Here is a 16,252-nt window from a genome sequence, read left to right on the forward strand (position 1 = left end):
AGTTGTGTTCTCTATGAAAGTAAAAGGATTCTTGGAAAAAGTATTGATTATCCTAGGGACATGCTGTTACAAGGCTACCTTGTACCTTGTAAAAATGCTTGTGCCTTAATCTTCAACTAGAGGTCTGATATGCTGTGAATTTTGTGTGGGACATTATTTTCACATGATTTTCTAACATTAGGGAATGGCCTCAAAGTCTTAAGAAGGGGATGTATAGTTGTTGATGCAAAAGATGTGTTGATATGTATCTATTGGAGGGACTACATATGATTATATTATCAGGTTGTAATCTTCCTTGAATATTCTTTCACAGATTAGTTGACTCTTGTAGGAGAGTCACCTTTATTACTTGTAGCACAATTTTCCATTGAGCAGGGAAATCATATTGTGCACACAAGATGTGTTAAGGAAGGATGACTTGCTGACTGATTATAAGGGCTAGAGTCTAGAGAAGGGGATGTTTGTGTTGTGTTAAAAATATCAGATGTACAATAGGCCTTCTAGCCAGCATGCCAAGCTCATGAAAATAGCTCTGAAAGACACTTGATCACCAATAATAGGAGAGAGTATAGTCCACACACACACACACACACACACACACACACACACACACCCCTCTTTTATTTTTATAATAGGTAATTGTATTAATTACAAAAAAAAGTACAAGATACAAGATTACATGATTACGAGATGCCGGATGGCTCTAGGCCATTGTGCATAAACTCGCTTTATAGAAGATCAATTAACTGAAGGAGTACAAAAGTTAGAGCAAAGAAGTAGCAGAGATTGCTGTATGCCAACAAGGAGCTAAATATTCCCTAGGGAGAAGATTAACATGCTGCACAAGATCTAATTGCCAGTACAGAAGACCCTTGAGTTTGACTATGTGTCCTTGGATGCCCGCGGTAGTGTCAAAGGCAAAAGCATTCTAGGTGATCCAATTATGCCAACAGCCCCAAAACCTGAAAGTCTGGAACAATACCTTCATATGTCGCTGCACCGGGGTGGGATATTTGGCCCTTCTAAAATCCAATCAAAGGGCATAGCGATAGACCAACAACTGCTTGCCAAATATTTGTCAGAAGAGTCCAAATTTGGCCCTTCTAAAATCCAATCAAAGGGCATAGCGATAGACCAACAACCGCTTGCCAAATATTTGTCAGAAGAGTCCAAATTTTCCTAGCCAAAGGGCAGGAAATAAATCTATGATGCGAAGATTCCACGGTGGTTGTACAAGAAAAGCGATTGCCATTTGAGATTTGACGCTTAGAAAGGGCGGAAGCAAGGGGAAGGCCACCAATGATCACTCTCCAAAGAAAGAACTTGCATTTGAATGCGGTCTTGTTCAACCATCCTTCCATCACTTTCATTTTGCATGGAGCCTTGGATTTATGCATGCCCCAACACACACACACACACACTCTCTCTCTCTCTCTCTCTCTCTCACGCACACACATGCACATGCGCACATGCACAGACATATGCATGCACGGATGCACACATGCACGAACACACAGAGACAGGATTTGATACCCCCAGCATAACCTTGTGATGGATGTTGTAAATGGTAGGAGAACCATGAGCTCCTGTACACATTGATGGCAATTATCTTTTTTTTTTTGGTTCATGTTAGTTCTTTTTTATATGTGATGAGACATATCATCTATGAGGTTTTTATCACCTTAGAGGAACGCATTCAAAGACTAGGTTCCTTAAGACATGTTCCATGCTATGAGGATTGCTATTGGGCAGATGCAGGTATTATCACAGCATTTGGAGATTGAGACTGGATGAGCAAATGGCATATAATGAAGGGAGAAAATTCAGGCTGTACAATATTGGAAGATAGAGGCTGAGGAGTGCTACATCTTTACATGCTATGTCTGTATGTGTTGAGAGAGACGGATCACTGCTTGGGTTGGGTCCCTTTCTAGATTGGAGTTTCTAGACTAGTGATTTCTTGAACTCTTTCTGGTTCAGATTGGTGTCTTAGAGATAAAGTGGTAGAGTATGTAAAATATTACACGGCGCAGCGAACAGAATCTGAGAAAGAGATAGAGAGTACACAACAGATAAGAGGAGAATCAGTAAATTCTTTAACTTCAAACAACTGATACAAAGATGGCTCTGTCCACCCGTGCGCTTCCACTGAGTGAAGCTTAGATGGCGATCTAGACAGAAGATAGGTGAAGAGTTTAAGGCTAGCTGGAACAACAACTCTGACTGGGTGAAAGATGAGTGTGAGATGGCTGGGAAAGGGGTTTAGCTTTTATAGCCCGCGAAGGTCGTTAGGTCGGCCTGCTGACCGACCTACCATATGAGCCTCCACTAGTCGGCCAGGGAATATTCCAGGGAATATTCCCTTTACCATCGGGCCGGGGGCGCTGCCCCCGGACCCCCGCCAGGGGGGCCGCTGGCCCCCCTGGGACCCCCCAGCCAGGGGCCGCTTCCGCGGCCCCCGGACCCCACAATAGGGGCCCCTTTTAACTCCCTTACCACGCAACTCAATGCAATGTGCCTCGAGTTGCTACCAGCTTAACCACTCCGTCTAACCCAAAGATTAGACCCACAACAGTCACCTTTTTTGCCATCCGGTCACATAGACCTCATCTGATATACAAGTCAGGACTCAACCAATGTCCGGGCTCACATTTGGCTTCTCCTCATAATGGGGGCCTTACAACTTTGAGCACCATGGATCATTGGTAGCACCTAATGAGGGTGGGGCATTGATCATATCTAACACCCCCCCTCAATGTCCACCCATAGGTGAACTATCTCCTCGGCCCAATGCCGAGTCTCTGAAGATGAACTTGAAGCAGATCCTTCGTAAGTGCTTTGGTGAAGATATCTGCTCCATTCTCCTCTGTTGGACAGTAGACCAATTCCACTATCCCATCCTCCATCAAATCACGCACATAGTGATACTGGATCTCTATATGTTTGGTGCGTGCATGAAACACTGGATTTTTGGCAATGGCGATGCAACTCTGATTGTCACATCTCAGCACAGTTGGTTCTTCATCCTGCACTCCCATATGCCATAGAATCCTTCTCAACCATACGGCCTCACATGCAGCAAAACAAGCTGCCTTGTACTCTGCTTCGGTAGAAGACAATGCCACTGTTGGTTGCTTCTTACTAATCCAAGAGAAAATTCCTGAACCCAAAGAGAAACAATAACCAGAAACTGACTTCCTGGAATCAATGTCTCCTGCCCAATCTGAGTCACAGTTCCCCACAAGAGAAGTTCCGAAACTGTATGTGATACCATAGTCAAGAGTTTTCTTCAAGTATCTGAGCACCCGCATCCCAGCCTTCCAATGACTCTCATGAGGTTTGTTTGAGAACCTGCTCAAAACACCAACAGCAAAACTGATATCTGGTCTGGTGTTACACAAGTAGATTAGACTGCCGACCAACCTCCTATACCTCCCAATGTCTGCTAGTGCTGATGTATCCTCAACGGATAACTTTACATTCACCTCCATAGGTGTAGCTATCTCCTTGCACTCGGTCATGCCAAATGCCTTCAAGATCTCCCATGCATACTTCTTCTGAGAGATGAAGATCTTTCCTGGCTCTTGCCAGACTTCAATCCCCAAACAATAGTGCAGCAAGCCCAAGTCTGTCATTTCAAACTCAAAACTCAAAGCCTTTCGAGTTTGGTTGATCATATCTTCATAGTCACCTGTAATAAGAAGGTCGTCCACATATAGGACAATCACTGCAGACTTTTTACCATCCCTGTAAACATACAAGTTAGCATCTGAGGCACATCTTTTGAAGTTTAGGTTTAAAAAGAACCTATCTATCCGCTGGTACCATGCTCTGGGGGCTTGTTTCAGCCCATACAATGCCTTCTTCAGTTTACACACTTTGTTCTCAGAATGGGGGGCCTCAAACCCTGGTGGCTGAGCCACGTACACCTCCTCCTTGAGGTCACCATTTAAGAACGCTGACTTAACATCCATTTGGTACACTGGCCACTTCTTGTGGGCAGCCACTGCAAGTACCGTGCGAATAGTGGTCATTCTGGCAGTTGGGGCAAATGACTCTTGAAAATCAAACCCTTCAACTTGTGAAAATCCTTGGGCAACCAGTCTAGCTTTGTACTTTTCTAAGGTACCATCAGCCTTGTACTTTACCTTCCAGATCCACTTGGTGCCAATAATCTTCCGCTTTGCTGGCCGATCCACTAGCTCCCAAGTGTCATTCTTCATTATGCTGTCATACTCCGCCTGCATAGCAGCCTTCCATGATGGATCTGCAAGTGCTTCTTCTAAGTCAGTTGGCTCCTTTACTTCTCTCATAATCTCAACCATCAAGGCCATGTTGACTATGTGAGCAGAAGCCCTCCTTTGCTCCTCTATTCTCTGAGACCTCCTTGGTCCGTCTGCCTTCTCCTCAACAGATGCAGGCATAGGATTATTGTGGTCATAGAGCTGCTTCACCCAGCGCGGCAATGGCTTTTCCGGTGGGGTGATGTCAGGTTGGTGAACTTTTTCCTCATCATCTGAAGATGATGCTTCCTCCTCCTTAAGGATAGGGATAGCTCTCGGGACAGGTTCATAGTGGACTACTTCTTCGCTTGATGATAAAGTGGAAGACCTTGCCTTCTCCTCCTCCACTGTATGCGGCTCCTCCTTGAACACCACATCACGGCTCGCGATGATCTTCTTTGCCTCTTGGTCATATAACTTGTAAGCCTTCTGCTCATCACTATAACCCAAGAAGATACATTTTCTGCTTTTTGGTTGTAACTTGTTTCTCTTCTCATCTGGAACATGTGCATAACATTCACATCCAAAAATTCTGAAATGTGAAACAGATGGTTTCTTACCAGTGTAAGCCTCATGAGGTGTTTTTCCCTTGAGAGCCTTTGTGTAGCTCCGATTTAGAATGTAGACTGCAGTATTAACAGCTTCAGCCCAAAAATGGTTAGGCAATCCCTTGCCCTTTAGCATGCATCTTGCCATCTCCACAATGGTACGATTCCTGCGTTCCACAACACCATTCTGCTGAGGTGTGTGAGGCGTCGTCAATTGACGCTTGATCCCTTTGCTCTTGCAAAAGCCTTCAAACTCCTTTGAGTTGAACTCACCACCACCATCTGTTCTAAATTTCTTCACACTTTTCCCTGTTTCATTCTCAACAAGTATTAGCCATTCTTTAAACTTACCAAAAGCTTGAGCCTTATCACGAAGGAAGTACACCCACATCTTCCTACTGTAGTCATCGACAATCAACATAAAATAAGAAGATCCCCCCAAGGCCTGTGTAGGCATCTTACCACACAAGTCAGCATGCACCAACTCTAGAGGAGCATGTGCTCTATTCTTGCTTTCTTGTGGAAATGCCTTTCTCTGTTGCTTGCCCATCATACAAGCTACACATGGTTCCTTCAATTCAGTTATTGTAGGTAGGTGAGCAACCATACCTTGCTTTTGCATCTCCTTCAATACTGCAAATCCGATGTGTCCAAACCTTTCATGCCAAAGCTTACTTGTGCCCACTCCAGCGGTGGCTGTAAGAGCACTTAGCTCATACAGGTTGTTCCTCCTTTCTCCTTTGCCAACAATTGTGCCAGCACTATCAATAATTTCTGCACCTGTCTTCTTGAACCTCACTTCATGACCAAGATCAGTTATGGCAGCAACTGATAAGAGATTTCTTCTGATTTCGGGAACATACAACACATTTGAAAGCTTTTTGACTTCACCATTTGCAGCAACAAAAGAAATAGTACCTGTGCCCGCAGCAGGGCATTTAGCATCATTTCCAACCGTCACAGTGATGGATTCTTGTAGAGGCTGCATAGAACTGTATAGACCTTTCTTGTTGGTCATGTGACGGGAGGCCCCACTATCCAACACCCAAGAGTCAGTGGTAGATTCTTCTTGCGCCGAGGAGCACACTTCCTCAATGGTCGCCATGAATAATTCCAACTCTGCTTCAGCCGTATTGGCTGTCTCTTTCCCTTTAGTTTTAAGGGTACCATTCTTTTCATCTGCCTTCTTGACACGACAATCTGCAATCGCATGTCCTTTCTTCTTACAGTAGAAGCACTCTCCTTGAAACTTCTTCTTGCCGCCCTTTTTCTTTTTGTCACCATCATTTTTGGTGGAGGAAACACCTTTGCCTTTTGCATTGGCAGAGAATGCAGCATCTTCATTGTTGCTTCCTTCTCGGGCTTTCAGCCTCAACTCCTCCTCCATTAATAATGCACAAAACTCCTCAAAAGTCAAAGCTTGAGGTCTCACCTGAGTATTAAGGGCAGTTACTAGTCCATCAAACTTTTGTGGACAAATCCGAAGACACCTCCGAGCTAGCTCTTCGCTAGTCTTTTGTATCCCAGCGCCAGCCATCTGGTCGCGCAGATTCTTAATCCGAGTGATGAATGCTTCAACCGTCTCTCCTTCAGCAAACTTCTCCGCTGCTAGTTGATTCTCCAAGTTTTGAATCCTTGTTTGGTTTCGTGTTTCATATTGACTCCTTAGTACATTCCAAGCCTCTGACGCTTTGGTTGTATGCTGAATCAGAGTCAAAACACTGTCAGAACAGCTTGTAACTAAGGCACACAATGCATCTGCATTCCTTCGTTTCCAAGCTCGTAGAAGATCTGCATTCGGAGGAATCATCACACTAGGATTTGATGGGTCGGGGGTAGGCTGTGGTTCTGCGTCAGTCCCCAGCACAGTCTCCAGAAGCTCATAAGAATCAAGGATAGTAGTAATTTTGAACTTCCACAAGGTGTAGTTTGTACCATCTAACTTGCCTTCGCTGAAGGTTGGTGGACGAATCCTCAGTGTTTGAATAGCCGGTACAGCAGCACCACCTCCTGCACCGCTTCCTGATGCGCCAGAACTGCTTCCCGGAGTCGACATCGTTTCTCTTTGCTGTTGAAGCCTTTGCCTCTTGCACTCTCTCCGATCTCTAGAGCCCCCTGGGCTCTGATACCATGTAAAATATTACACGGCGCAGCGAACAGAATCTGAGAAAGAGATAGAGAGTACACAACAGATAAGAGGAGAATCAGTAAATTCTTTAACTTCAAACAACTGATACAAAGATGGCTCTGTCCACCCGTGCGCTTCCACTGAGTGAAGCTTAGATGGCGATCTAGACAGAAGATAGGTGAAGAGTTTAAGGCTAGCTGGAACAACAACTCTGACTGGGTGAAAGATGAGTGTGAGATGGCTGGGAAAGGGGTTTAGCTTTTATAGCCCGCGAAGGTCGTTAGGTCGGCCTGCTGACCGACCTACCATATGAGCCTCCACTAGTCGGCCAGGGAATATTCCAGGGAATATTCCCTTTACCATCGGGCCGGGGGCGCTGCCCCCGGACCCCCGCCAGGGGGGCCGCTGGCCCCCCTGGGACCCCCCAGCCAGGGGCCGCTTCCGCGGCCCCCGGACCCCACAATAGGGGCCCCTTTTAACTCCCTTACCACGCAACTCAATGCAATGTGCCTCGAGTTGCTACCAGCTTAACCACTCCGTCTAACCCAAAGATTAGACCCACAACAGTCACCTTTTTTGCCATCCGGTCACATAGACCTCATCTGATATACAAGTCAGGACTCAACCAATGTCCGGGCTCACATTTGGCTTCTCCTCATAATGGGGGCCTTACAACTTTGAGCACCATGGATCATTGGTAGCACCTAATGAGGGTGGGGCATTGATCATATCTAACAGAGTATTGGGGCTAGCTCATGGCTTTACAATCCAGCTTACAAAGCACTATTGCAGACCATGTCAGAGGATCAGAGACAATGATTGAGCACACTAAGGCAAGCTCCCTCAAAGGATTGTGGCCACACCAATCAAACATAGCAGCACACAGCTAGCAGCAGCAATTGCCATGTCGGGATACTTTTTAACAGACAGCCGTTTTTGTGCCTCTGTGCTTTGTTTCTCATAATCTATTTACAGACTAAGGTGTCCATGCCTTCATTATGTTGATGTGACTGACAGAAGAATTGCTCGGTGGTACTATGTCTGTTCCTGACACAATAAAATGGCATGTGAGCACTATTTGTTAGTTTGACTGCTTGCATTGATCGCTGATAAACAATTTGAAATACCGACAGAAGGCTACATTTAAAATATCTGATTTTAGCTACTGCAATGATGATCTTGCATTTCAAAGTCTTGTATTTTTAATGAATTATAGGAGTTTAATTTGTCAATCTTAGTTCTGGTTGGTATTGAGTCTTAAGGTTATAAAATTTCAGAGGGATGCTGGAAGGGAGTTTCTTTTCTCAAATTCAAAAGATGGATCTCATGCATTTTCACAGAAGGCTACAGGTGATACATCAGGTATGAGCTGATTTTCATCAACTGGTTATCTTTTTTAGATATATCAGGTACGAGATGTTTTTTATTGTGTTGAAGACTGTGCAGTGTCACATATCAACTTTTGGTATCATACTTTGCATACTATATGCATATGATGTGCAGCAACCATACTCCTTGCAGTATTTGGATCTTAAACCATGTTGCTTCTTGGGGGCAAAAGGATTGAATTAAAAGAGGATGCTATAGACTAACTTGTTAACTTCATATTACTGATATCTATAAGTTATCATCTGTGCATTCAGCACTTTGGCTCAATTTTTCAGGAGAAATTGAGGCAAACTGTTAAAAAGGACGGGGGAGAGGTTCATGTTCTTTTATGGTTTGGTTGCTTTGTAATACTGAGATTTTTGGAGAAGTTACAACGGATGGAGGGGGCTCATAGTCTCTCATCATTTTGCAGTCAGTTCATACGAGAAAGGGAGCGATGTGTTTGAACCAGTCTACCTATACAGCATTGAAAGGGTTTGTCAAGTCTTTTTCTAATCATATATACTTATAGTTTTCTATGTAGATTTGATCATTTATATGATTGTTAAAGTTGTGCCTGTATGTTTTAGTCTTCTCTAAACAAATTCAATGCTCCTGTAAAAATAGTATTTAAATGTCAAATCTGGTAGCTTAAATAGCAAAGCATACTGAATTTGAAAGCCAGATATGTGTATGCAAGAATTTTACATCAGAATATGCTGTGGGAGGACCTTGAAATATTAGTTTTGGACCAGGGATGGCATTTTAGATTGATTGTAATTGTAGGAGGTAATAGTTTGGGCCTCGGCCCTTGGGATGACCTATTATAACCAACGAGCTTGGGCTACTTACACTGGTCTCCTTCATCTCTATAGATGGAACATAGTGTGAGATTTCTCTACTTCAGGTTTCTAAATTTAGATGTCTGGCAGCTCTCTGCCAAAGTCATCAACAATGCAAATAAGGAAAAATAGGAGAATTTGATGAAGAAGACTCTACCTTTGGTCAGGTCTACCTTTAGACCAATGTCCTCCTGTGAAGGCATCCAAGAATCCTAGATTCTTGGAACAGGTCGAAACCACATCTCCAGATGGCTGATAATTCAGGGAATACTCTTTGGACAACTCTTGAATGGCGCTTGTCTTGAACTATCAGGCTGGAGCAACAACTTTAATTGGAAAAAACAAAGTGTGAAACTGTCTAGGTTGATGGTTAAAGCAATGTGCCTAGTTTCTTGCCTTGGTCTTCTCCTCATTTCACGAACTATTTTGTAATTTTATTTTATCATATCAACGTCTAATGTAAGCTGTACATCCTATGTAGGGCTTGTATTATGTTTTACATTGGTCCTTTTTTCACCAAGGTGCCTATTAATAGAGAATTTCTGTTCATGCAGAAGAAAACACTTCCGAGGCATCCTTCCCCAGAACTTGCAGATGGATGTTGTTTTCTGTTTGGGAGAAAATGAAGTGCATCTTTGCTAATAAGAAATGTAACTTTGTGGTGACAGCAGTGGCAGCAGATCAGGATGGGGGAAAGACCTGGAAAATTCTGTGCTGATGCTGAAGATTGAAATTGATGCAACCAGCAAAACACAATGAGTGTGATCTTGCTCTAAATGGATTGCAGCAGTCTCTTCATGACTTTGCATATGGTTTCTGTCATGTGGACATGAAATTTTGAGATGCTTTAATCTTGCTAGGGACATTTGATTGATTTACTAATCAAATGTGGAAGGTTGTTAAGCACACATGTTGCACATGGCAGTTATTTCATGGTAACAAGCTAGGGACCCAGAGGATGCAGTGGGTGTCAAAGGCAAAAGTTGTGACAAGTTATGCCCGTTGGGTTTTGGTTGTTAGTTGGTATCAGTTTCGATGCCTAGGACAGTTTTTAAGCTATTAAGTGTCAGTGGTGACACTAGGGACTAGGCATTAATTAATTAACTAATGCTAATCGAAGGGTCAACAAAGGTTGGAGACCACTCTAGGTTGCAAGTGGCCAAGTCAATTTAATTTATGGATGGGCACATTTAATTTTGGGTTGGGCCACAAGGGCTGAAATTAAATTTCAAAATCAAATTTTCTTTAATGGTTGGATAATGTTGAAAATTGGGTTTAGAAAGTTGCCACTTGGCACAAGTACCCAATCAAATTGAGAAAAACGTTTTTGGGCCTGGCTTGAGCCATTTGGTTCAGTTTTCAACCTAACAAAGAGGGAGAAGGTGCTGTTGGTACATTTTCTGTAGAGAAAACAACATTGGAGGTAGGGATAGTAAACAAGAGCCATATTGGATCAGTCGACAGCAGATTGAGGGTCATTTGGGGTTGACGACAACATTTAACAGCAGGTGATAGCATCAGCAGTAGGCGACAACATTTAATGCTGATTAGGGCAAGTTGTAGGCAGATTTACGGGTTTGCCGCGTGGAAACTATGATTTTTTTTTTCTCTCTCTTTGGCATTTTCTTATCTTTTCCAACCCATTCTCAAGTTGTCTCAGCAAGTCTTAGCCATTTGGAGAAGATCACAGTTAGATTTGGTGGACAGGGAGAGAACTTCTAGCAATAATCAGGGTTTAGCAACCACCTTGGGACCTGTGCCATCAGTCAAAGGCTCGTACACTAAAATTTGTACTTGAGATTCGTGGAATTGTTAGGGATTTCAGATGCTAGCCCATCCATTGTGAATTTGAGGTAGGATTTGGCTAGCTAGGGTTTCATTAGAGCAAGTCCTAGGTGAAACTCAAGGGGTAATTCGCCCAATTTGTTTGCTGATTGTTGGTACAACAAAGAGCTTTTGGATTAGTGAAGGAGATTGTGAAATCTTGGCTTGTATTTAATTCATTAGCAATTGAAGTTAAAGAAATACTGAAAGGGGTACCAGTTTTGGGACCAATGAGTCATTGTGTTCTGAAGCATGGAAAAATAAGGATGGATTGTCTTACTATCTTTATACAACAAACAAAACAATCTGACACACTATTAGGATAAGTGCCTAGGGATATCTAAGTGTGTGTGTGTATCAATCATACGGAGAATATGTGGAGAGGAAGGCAAGACCGGTAAGCAGGCTGTCAAAAGATGACATACCAGCGAGACAATAGGTTTTGCGGGGAGGAACACAGAGTGAACTCGGCAAACATGGAGAAGAGAAGAGAAGAGAGAAGAAACTCTGATGAATGGAATGATGAAGTTTCGAATCATGGAGTGAATGTGATACAAGGGACCAAGGGTGCCGTAGCACAAGGAAGATGATGAAGACAGCCACGAACCACGAACCGCAATGTCCTACTGAAGGGGTGTGAGGGTAGTGGAGAGGCTGGAGAGAAGAGGTGACGGATTGAATGAATCAGCCGTGAGGAATGAATGAGAGAGTGGCCTATAAATAGGCATTATTAGTCTAGGATGACGCCCCTTTTTGGGATTGCAAACCCTAATCGCAAAACCTAAACGCAAAATGCAAAAACGCAAAAACGCAAACTGTGGGTGAAGGGTTTCTCAACACCTCCTCTCAGGCCCAAAAAGGGAAACAAGAGAAGAGTGAGGTGGAGATGCAATGTTTATGCAGCAAGTGCCACTTGGACAGTGTCCCTCGTGGGAAAATTGTTCACTTGCCCAAGCGCCCTAGTACAAAGATGATGAAAACATACAATGCATAGGAGGAATGTTGGACTTTGTGTGGTACCGAGAACCATAAGGATATTCCCGTACTCAATCTCGAGAGGTGGCTCCATGCTAACCAAGTGACCAAGGCAAGAAGAGAAGATGAGGAAGAAGATATAGAGGATCCCTAAGATCCAAGATTTCCACCGAAAAGGGAACCTGCAGTAAAGACCAGCAGACAGAGTGAAGTGGAGAACTTGAAACACAACCTCGGGAGAGAAGCCACTAGCTTCGTGTATCCATGCTGGAAGGAATACGAAGGCCTCCTTACCAAGTCGCGGCTGAACCTCCAAGGTCACGATCTAAGTGGTACCTGAAGATCCTGGATATCAGTAGAAGAGATGACTGGTTGAAGGCAACTACCCCAAGAAAGTAGAGGATGGGTGAAGAACTTCATGTGGAGTAGGTTCCCCCTTTGAGGTGGGAGGTGGAGGGGCCCCCGCTGAAGTCGAAGAAGAAGTAGATACCCCCTCTGAGGGCAAAGAAATAACATCCCCCTCTGAATCCCCCTCTGAAGTAGATAGGGAATCCAAAAACTCATGGATCATGGACTCCGAAATGTCTGATGACGAAGGAAGTGCCACCGGTCGTGTTGAAGAAGGTATATGGGGTGCCGAAGAGCTCCCAGAGGTAGCCTCTCGAACCTGAGTAGTCGAGGGTGGGGCTCAGAATGAGCAAGAGGTGGGCAACAGTTGCTGTCTCTCAGTGGAGCAGATTGGGTAGCCGAAGGAGAGGAAGGAGTCGAGCAGCCACGGTCTCTCGAAGGAGCGGACTGACGAGGAGACGGTATCAAACAATCATTGTCTCTCAGTGGAGCGGACTGCAGAGCCGTACATCGTGAAAGCCATTGTACCTGAAAATAAGTGGGAGAAGATTGCCGTTGGCATTGTGACGATCTCCAGCAGGTCGTAGTGCCAATCGATCCTCCATGTGCTCGAAAGGACTTAGTATGTATCATATGTATCTTATTGCCTTGAGCATAGTATTCTAATAGCCGATGCAGAACGATCTCTGTGGCCTAGAAAGAAGAGGTGGCACAAGGAGTGCCTAGTGGAAGACGTATATACTTTGGGGGGATGGGGAGCAAAGGTCGAAGTCGGCAAGTATCGGTGGTGTGTTCGGTGATGCCACAGTAGGAGTACCCAGTAGTCTGGTCATCTGTTGGTAGAGAAGCCATGAATAACAGTGTGCCTTGTTGAAGAAGGAAGAGGTCAACCACCATGAATCACGAACCGCAATGTTCGCCTCAAGGGATGTGAGGGCAGTGTGAAGCATGAACCGCAATGTCCGCCTCAAGGGGTGGAAGGGCAGTGGAAGGGCTAGAAGTGAGCTGCCAGTGGGGGGGGAGGATATGACCAGCAGTAAGAGGTTGCAACCAGTAGAAAAACGCAGGTGAGGAGAGAGAAAGACTAAAAACGTAGGCAGCAAGTGAGAGAAATATTGAAAACGCAAGCAAGACAGCCTGCAGGAGAGAGAAAGACTAAAAACGCAGGTAGGACAGCTTGCAAGAGAGAGAAAGACTAAAAACGTAGATAGCAAGACTGTGATGACGTGGCAGGTTGTACGGCAGCAGGTTTGCGCTGTTCATTTGCCCGATTATCCTCTTACATTATATCATCCTGATAGTACGGTTGAAGTTACAAATGTCTATAATATACAATATACAATAAATAAATGTTTGAAACTAAAAAGCTGTAAACATCATCATTGTCACTATCAAAAGAAGGAAACGGCTCCCTCTCAAACTGGAAGGAGAAGTAAGAGGGAAGCACTCTCCCCTCATTAATCTAAAGAAGTAGGGGATGGTGTACCCAAGCCAATCCGCAGTAGAAGATATTGTAGAATTGGCCGGGTTGAATGCCTTGGTTAAAATATCTGTAAAATTGTCTCTTGATAGCACAAACTCTAGGTGAATGGCGTCTCTGAGAAGAGATGACAAGATTGTTCGCACGGGTAATGATACTTTGGTTGTCATAGTAGAAAATTGTAGGTAACTCACAAGGGAACCAAAGTGCAATAAGTTTTTCTGATAGATGGCCTTTGTAGTGCCATTGAAAAGAGTCCGATACTCTGTCTCGGCTGTTGAAGCCGCTATCGTTTTTCACTTATGGCCAGCCCAAGAGATCGATGCCATGCCCAAGGACCAAGGTGTAGAGGTAACCTCTAACTCAGTCATAATCAGCGTATTCCTGCAAATATAAACCATGTTTATAAGATAGTCCAAATTATAGGTACACCATAAATATCTTAACGCACGAAGACAAGCAGTCCAACGAGACATTCTAGGTGCATTAAAATACTGAATAGTAAACTAATTGAGAATGCAAGTCTAATGTGCCTGCCTATCGATTGTCCCGGCACGTTTTTAGCAGTCCATCAAGAGACGAGTCTAAGTAACGCCGCCCACACTCCCATGGAATGTCACGGGGTTTGTCGCCTAGGATTTTCCGGGTCCGCCTTGCAATGGAACGTCCATGGCCGAACCCACTAGGATCGATGTGAAATTTGAGTTCCTAGTAGACAAGGTTTCGTGACAGTATTTTAGCGTCGGGTTTTGGACATCCTACTTTACGTAGAGATACCTAATTCGAAGCAGACCCAAGCCGCACTTGGTTCAAAGAGAATGGGAAATGAGAGGGATGTGCCGCTCAACCTCTCTGCCCGTAGGGCATAGTCCCATTCCGGTCCCCTAAAACGGCATGAATCGGGTTCTAACCTAACCATTTCTAAAGGTCAAACGATGGCAAAACCTTATGAGAAGCCTCCTAGTTTTCTAGGACCACCCTACCGCAGGATGGACCTGTCGAGGATTCCACCCACTTGCTTCCCTAGATAGCTTTAGTTTTCTAATTAGGTCCTACCATATTTATGTGCGACATTTAAAATCAGCTTCATTAATTAAGCCTTTTAGGAAACAGGGTTTGTTCGCGTAATTTACAGCACAGACACGAAAACAAAACAAGCAGTCCTTTTGACAAACAAGTTCCTTTACTTATCTTCAAGTTAATCTTTGTTTCCTGCCCATATAGGAGAATTATGTATTTTTTCTATCCAACAGAAGAACCCGGTCCAAATCACATGGCACCACAATTTCTATCCTTTATCTAGAATAGGATCTTCTAACGCCCCGGATGTTGGGCTCACGATAGTCTACAGCTCCATTCCGGACTTGGCAAGGGGTGTCCATAGCTCCACTGACTCCAAGCGACCTAGGAGTGAGACACACTTTCCGTGGTTGGCCTTTTCACCACTCGACCTTCCGCCCGTTAATCGAGCAATGCCCTCTCAGGGTTATTTGCAGTGCGATCTTGGAGATGATCCACTCGTGCAAATATCCTTCCTTGATTAATCCAATTAAGAATCAAGCACAATCAAGGCAATCAACCTAATATCATTTTCCAAGAAGATCATTCCTTTATTCCCATGGCATCTTGTCATTATAGATCCTTGCCATGCATTGACCATCAAACGCAAGCACTTGGAATAATCATCCAATTCACATCCCACAATTAGTTTAATGCAAAAGCATTTAGGACGTTATTTGATCAATCAACAGAAACAATGGTATCCTTTTCCAAACATTGCAGGAATAGTCGCGATAATCTTTCCATCGCGTGTTTGCTCTCCCCCTTGGGACCTGGAGCGATTCTACGTAGGAATTACTTAACACTCCCTTCTTTCGACTAAGGTTTCATTTCCTTAGGCTAAATCACTTATCATGCCTTCCATCAAATGTGCAAGCTAAGTCATACCAACGGTGTGGTGGAAGCACACCTATTATTGTGAGGACGGGAAGACGGGAATGCTTAAAGCCTTACATGTTGTTTATAAGTTTATCGTATGGCATCCAAATACAATTAACTTTTCTTAATACATGCATTTGGGAAATTCAAGCCTTCAAATACTTACGGTGCACTTTATCCTTTTCGATGTCCTATTCTTGAATGGCATAATACGGGTCTAATGCTCCTCATGCAGGAATTCAAAGTAAGCATCTATTAATTTGGAAACATGTTACTTACGACCGATATCGCATGCGGATTGACAGTGATGTCCTTGTGCAAGGCTTTGTTGCTCGTTGTGAGGTTTTCATCCACGCGCGACATTTTCCGCTTGGGGGCCATCCTCGATCTTTGTGAATTGCACAAGACTCCCGCACCTTGTGTTCGATTAGTGGGGCCAATTGGGGGAAGGGAAATGAGCTTGCGATTGAAGGATAATCTCGCGGAATCGGGATATGTGTTCGCGGGCAATGGGAGAA

At 44.1% G+C, this 16,252-nt stretch overlaps 1 protein-coding gene across 1 annotated transcript in view; it reads left to right on the forward strand.

Annotated features, from left to right (window-relative positions):
- The window catches only part of LOC148030468 (S3 self-incompatibility locus-linked pollen protein), a 126,609-nt gene that overhangs the window by 38,083 nt on the left and 72,274 nt on the right, over positions 1-16,252 (forward strand). The window contains exons 4-5 of the mRNA XM_087686797.1: positions 8,237-8,321; positions 8,761-8,822. Of these exons, the coding sequence (XP_087542923.1) occupies positions 8,237-8,321; positions 8,761-8,822 (147 nt within the window). The remainder of the gene's footprint in view (positions 1-8,236; positions 8,322-8,760; positions 8,823-16,252) is intronic.

Source organism: Lygodium microphyllum, chromosome 10 (genome assembly GCF_053477565.2).
Source record: "Lygodium microphyllum isolate KBCC chromosome 10, Lygodium_microphyllum_v1.1.10, whole genome shotgun sequence".
NCBI classification, from domain to species: domain Eukaryota; kingdom Viridiplantae; phylum Streptophyta; class Polypodiopsida; order Schizaeales; family Lygodiaceae; genus Lygodium; species Lygodium microphyllum.